This window comes from Henckelia pumila, unplaced genomic scaffold (genome assembly GCF_033568475.1).
Source record: "Henckelia pumila isolate YLH828 unplaced genomic scaffold, ASM3356847v2 CTG_461:::fragment_2:::debris, whole genome shotgun sequence".
Lineage (NCBI taxonomy): Eukaryota > Viridiplantae > Streptophyta > Magnoliopsida > Lamiales > Gesneriaceae > Henckelia > Henckelia pumila.
Window position 1 is genome coordinate 23349 of NW_027331830.1, and position 6652 is coordinate 30000.

Here is a 6652-nt window from a genome sequence, read left to right on the forward strand (position 1 = left end):
CACCTTGTGAACAACTTGCAAGTTGCATCATCGAATATGGTGTTCATGATAGAAGCAAGGACATTAGTGAAGTTGCCAAGTACTCAATGTATGAGTACACAAGTTTATATGCAATGCATAAAACAAGACTACTTTGGTAAACCTGGATTGAAAAAAATTTGAAACTCATGCTAAGAGTGTAGGCACCCCAGTATGAGCTCGATGTTCCAAAAATCCATTGGATGCCACAAATACTGACCGTGATCTTGGACATACATTGTCCTGGATAACCGCACACATTTTTCTATGGATCTAGTGGGTGTCACACGGTTACAAGAAACAAGAGCTGATCAACAACCCTACTCAATTGACTATCTCAAGGGATATTAGGCTCAATGTGATTAGCACATGTTCATATATACATACATTACAGGATACTAATGCATCATATGACAGATAATACTACAATATATAAATTAAGATCGATGCATCCTCAGCTGGATATATCAGTCATTACTTACATATCTCTAAAAAAAACTTGTTAGCAGCACAAATTATAAAGTCTATAAAGTCACAGCCTAAAGATAAATGAACATCATATCACTATTTTTTTTTATCTAACAGTCTCTATTATTCCAATAGATACTCCCAATAACTATTAAGTATTCAGGACTGTACTTTCATCAATCGTTAGTCCGTAGAAGTCGAGAGCCCCGCAACTGAGCATACTTTTGTTACAACCTCAATAGCACACTGCTCCTTGCTAGCCCTCGATAATAATGGGTCATGGCTAGAAACACTCAAATATATACTGAATAACTCAAGAAACTCTGTTGCAGTTAGGGATGATTGCCGCATGAGAATCTCATGGCTATTTTAACTTATTAAAATTTTTTGCAACAAATATTTTGTTATGATTTTTATTTATAAATTAGTTAAATAAAATACAATAAAATATCGTTTTGATATGATTTTTTAGTGTTTCTAATATTTTAATTTTTAATCATTTTTGTCAACCAATGCTTTCTTGTGATTTATATTTATAAATAGCTTTAATAAAACATGGTAAAAAACTCATTACAATAAGAATATGATAAAAGAAAATGATACGATAATTATAGATATGAGAAACATTATATTTATACGCTCACATGAGCTATTGAAATGTTTTATCTTAAAATGTTAATGTAAATGTAGAAAAGCGATGATCATAAATGATGACACTGAAACTGCAACAGTTACATTGTTCGAACACACCAATACACGCATACCATATATGTAAACATTGAAATTTAAAAACTTAACTATTTTTCCCATTATAAAGACTAAAAACTATAACAATATATTTATGGGATGATCTTGCAATTAACGAATGAATATTTTTACAAAAGATGAGATGGATAAACCAGTTATGGATTTTTGTAACTTAAAAATACATGTTTTGAAGGTAAATTTTTGTAATTAATAACTAATTTTTGTAACATAAAAATACATGTTTTGAAAGTATATTTTTGTAAAAAAATCTTTACAAAAATTAGTTATTAACATTACTCACTATTTATTGCTACTACAAAAGGCACAATATTATTTATTATTTCAATTTATGTTTATCATTTCAAGAGCAAAATTTTGAATATTTCATTATTGGATCGGAGCAAATTAATATTTTATAAATGACATTTATACAACATGAGATAGAAAATTTTCAACAAATACATTGATCGTTAATGATGTTGACATACAAGTAATAGAAGACGACAAAATACCGGAATGCAATTGAGAATAATAAAATTATTGTTATTCTTGCAAGTAAATTTTTTTACAATAAAAAAGAGACCTTCTAACAAAATAATAAAATAAAAGACAGCACAATAATTTCTATTAAATATGATGATAATATTGATTCTCATAGAGAATAAAAACCGCATGGTACGAAAAAAAATCATGAAAGAGAGAAAATATCAAAATATAAAGAAAAAAATATTTGACACAATAATTTAAATTAAGGTTTAGAATGCATTAGCTATATCAATTTTATTCCATAGATCAATAGTTACAAAATAAATTATCTAACATATAAGATAGAAAATTACAAAATCAATATTTAATGTAATTCGATTAATATATTTCATTTATTAACAAATAAATAATAAATCACATTATTCAAGATATACATATATGAGATAGAAAATAAGACGAATTCATGATATGAAACATGTCATAATTACTCAAGATTAATCAACAAAACAATGGAAAACTCTGTTGAGGTGCAATAATCGTCCTTGCTGATAGAGCGATCGAACCATGTTTCTTGAGATGTTGTACGGTTTAAAAGATTTGAGTTGTACTATTACCACCTACTATAACTTTTGGTAAAAGGGCAAGCAATCAGCCTACAATTGTATCAGAGCCAATGTCATGAATTTGATTCTTATTGATTGTAAAGAGTGCAGTTATTGGGAGTGAGATTGTTGAGGTGCAATAATTGTTCTTGCTGGTAGAGCGATCGAACTATAACGTGGATGTTGTACGGTTTAAAAGATTTGATTTACGGTTTAAAAGATTTGAGTGACACAATTACCACCAGCTATAGCTTTTGATAAAGCGGCAAGTGCATGGTCCTACAATTTGTAATAATTGCGCTGTTTATTATTGGAGATTTTAATGATGATAATAATTTATATCAATCTCAAATTTTCATTTAACTAATTTCATTGCAAAGATTAAGCAACTTGCGAAACCACTCATACATAAAGTGCAAAAATTCAAATAGAAGTGCGAATCAATGAACTCTGTTTGACGTGTACTTAGGAGCTAATAATATTCTCAGCTAGAAAACTTAAAAAATCCTCGGGAAGCCAATGGCTCGGCTAATTATTCTAAAACAACAAAAATGGAATCGAGATGAATGAAATGAAACTTGATCTCCTTCAAACGTACAGCTCAAGCAGATGTCGCCATGTAACGAATCAGGTCGATCACGCGGTTGCTGTCACATGCAATGCAAGTAAGATTTACATCAGCAATGAATGCACTTACTGATCCCAAAGTTGGCAATGAAAATACCACTTTAATGTACATGTGAGTTACCTGTAACCCCATTCATTGTCGTACCAAGAGAGAAACTTGATGAAGTTGCCGTTTAGAGCAATTTCGGCCCTGGCGTCGAAGATACTTGACCTACATTGATGCCATGGATAAAGGTAGTAAGTTCCATGGCTCAAACGTTAATTTCTAGTGGATTTATAGATCAAAATAACAAACAAAGGAAATCGGTAGGTCGAAAAAGAGTGGAAAACAGCCGGAGAAGACGATCATCTGCAGTCACCAATAAAGTCGGTCGACACCACATCATCTTCTGTGTATCCTAGGATACCCTTCAACTTACCCTCAGATTCCTCCATATGAAACAGCAAACAAGTCAGACCCCATTCGGCAAAATGAGTCTGAATTCGAGGAGGGATTTTTGTGGTCTAAAAGAAACAAGAAAATGGTACTTTACTTGATCGCTGCTTTGATTTCATCATATGAAGCTGCCTTCTCGAGCCTTGCAGTGAGATCGACAACTGAGACATCGACGACTGGAACACGAAAAGTCGTGCCAGAGCGCAAAAACACCAATACCGAAGAGTGTCAAACTCCGCTGCCAAATTAAAACGACTACTTGAAAACCATCCAAAAAAATAATGAGAAGAACAGACATCGGGAGATGAAAAGAGGCTGCAACAAAGCAAATTAACAGGAGAAAAAAAAAGAGAGCAAAACACATACCATGAGGGAAAGCCCGAGATGGCAGCCGGCCGTCTACTCTACCTCTACCCCACGTCATGGGAGGCAGAAGGAGGAAAACTGAGGCAACAGATAATAAAAGGTCTGAGGAAAAAAAAAATCAGGCGATATGAAGATTGTACCACAACGTGTATGAGTTAACTAAGCAGCCATTATTACCATGGTAATGGAAAGCACAAATGAGAAGGGAAGAAACGGCCGAAGCAAATAAATGAGCGGCTGAGGCGCTGAGCCCATATATTAATTACATGGTACAAAGCATGAAATCACAACCGAGGACATGGAAACCAAGTTTAAACCTGATAGGTAAGGGTATACATGGAAATTCACAATTCAAACTGGCTTATTTAGATTATAGTAGATAGTAGATTAGTCCGACTGCCAGCATCTTTTAAGGGCTCACAGAAGAAAACCATGAATTGCATTAATTTATTTCATGAAGATCATCGGAAAGCAAAGAAAAATTCATAAACAAATTTGAAATGGAGTGTCATCCAAGAAGTAGCTAGCTTGTGTATTTAAAATCTCTCCACTCAATACAAACTTAAAATTCCATAAGGCTGATCTCGTGAACGCAAGAAAATCTTGGGAATATACTGATTCAATTTGTTAAGTTAAAATTTGTAATACTGTTTAAATTCATTGCCCTGTCTGTCTCCTTGTTCTAACACGGATTTGGACCGAAAATATATGTGAGAATCGATATTTATATCAAGAAGCATAACTGCATAAGGTGAGCCAAAGAAAACCAAGAATGGCTTCAAGAGAATTGGTAATGATCACTCTAAGTTCATCAGAAAGCAAAGAAGACATCTAACACAAAATAATGATTTTTAGTTTAAGAAATAGCTTCTATAGTTGTGGTTATAATCTCCCCACTCTCTACAAAATAAATTATTGTTTTGGAGATCTGAATTATGGCATACATCTTTTCTTTCCCAAGTCATATTCACCAGTTCATTAAACCTCTCAATATTTGTTGAAGGGCAAACAAATTGATAAATTGGGCCCAAGACATCATCATATATATAAAATCATCTTTGTTCTTAACAGCAAACAGTATTGTGGTTCACATGAATTTGGACCAACTTGCTGTTTTATTGTCTTGATTAGCAGATAGTAAGCGGAATTATTTGAGGCTGATGGTGGTGGGGAAATATGGTTCTGAAAGGACAGATGCTTCATAATATACGATGATTGGAAGACAAATTCATTTGATTCTTCATGTGCATCTACTTGCCCGTTTTCTGTACCACTATCAAGATTTTGAAGAATAAGTGGCACTTACATTCATCTATATATATATTCCTCACTTCCAAGCTTCAAACCAACAAGATAAGCACTACCCAATTCCATAAAACGTTTCTCAGTTTCTTGCTGTGTTTTCTGTTTTCAGTTCACAAACACTTTAATACAAGAGATGGCCATTCGACAAATACTTAAACGATCTCTATCAAGTGAGAAAAGATGGAATTCGACTGGATCAGCTGATGTTCCGAAAGGATATTGTGCTGTTTATGTCGGGGACAGTGAATGTAAGCAACGATTCATCATTCCTGTATCATATTTGAACCATCCTTCATTTCAAGATTTGCTATGCCAAGCTGAAGAAGAATACGGATTTTGCCACCCAATGGGAGGCCTCACCATTCCTTGCAGTCAAGATTTGTTTGTTGATGTCACCTCTCGCTTGAGCAGAACATGATGTATTATAGACTAGGCTATAGTCTGTTATTAGAGTAGTAATTCATATGTTAATTACCTAGCTGGAGTGATTCTAGACTACTCATCAATTCAAATCAATGTATATGCTATTAAGAAAATTTTGGCAATCATTGCACCAATTTTATTTATTTATTTTTTTATAATTCGAATGCAACATTATCTTATTCTAGTTATTAGTATAAATTTTATGTCCAACATTTAATTGCAAGATTTCAAGTACAATTGTATCCCATAAAGACCTGCTTGGTGAACCAAAGAAACCAAAAATGACTTAATTTAGTTGCAACATTTAATCTCTTAATTTATTCAGAGAGCAAAGAAAACATAGATTTCATGATTTTTCATTCCTTACTCATATTCATCACTTAAGACCTCTCAATAAACAGCAGAATCCAGATTAGATTTCAAGCCTTAAATTGATTTATGGGGCCCAAGACATCGTATGACCATGCATGTATAACCTCATCTTTGCTTTAAAAATATGAGCCATCTAAAATTTAGTGAATTAGCAGCAAAAAAAAAGGGGAAAAAATCTAATATGTCAGCAAGAATATATAAATAAAACATAATTTTATTAGAATACGTCACCCCAACAATACTGGTGGAATCTTTTATCAATATTTAATTTTATTTCAGACTTTGCAACTCCAAAACAGTAATATAGAATTTACAGTTCATCACACAATATCCATTTCAATGTATGTTAGAAAAATAAAGACTTTATAATTAATGGGGTAGTTCAGCCTTTACATCTCAGTATCCATCATGGTCTCTTTTCACATGACCCTGCCTGTGGGTGACCAATTAGACAGATTAAAGGGTTCTATTATACAGAAAATTGAGCTGAAATTTTCTGTATAAAGTTTTCATGTGCTTGTGTCTATAATTAATGAGGACCCTTTGGGTGTTTGTTGCTGAAATTGGTAGGGAACATTGTCTCCAACATGAGTACTTGTGATTAGAGGCAGACAAAATCATGTTAGTCTTCATGTTCTTGTGTTTCTCAAATTTTTTTCTAGCCACAACTGATCTACTCGGCTTGATTCGAACTACTTTCTTGAAATTGAAATCCACCTATATATACAAACACATTTCAGAGATCCAATCACATTAACATATCATCAAAAAAAAGTAATATTTCTCCATTCCAAGAAACTTG

General features: G+C 32.9%; 1 protein-coding gene across 1 annotated transcript; it reads left to right on the forward strand.

The window, feature by feature from the left end:
* Positions 1–5180: 5180 nt before the first annotated feature.
* LOC140871211 (auxin-induced protein 15A-like) lies at positions 5181–5485 on the forward strand. Its single transcript, XM_073273623.1, has one exon. It carries the CDS (start codon positions 5189–5191, stop codon positions 5471–5473), a length of 285 nt encoding a protein of 94 aa, XP_073129724.1. The 5' UTR covers positions 5181–5188; the 3' UTR covers positions 5474–5485.
* Positions 5486–6652: the final 1167 nt, after the last annotated feature.

Bases quoted from the DNA above. Each gene is read 5' to 3' on its own strand.
- LOC140871211 (XM_073273623.1), top strand. From the start codon at position 5,189: ATGGCCATTCGACAAATACTTAAACGATCTCTATCAAGTGAGAAAAGA.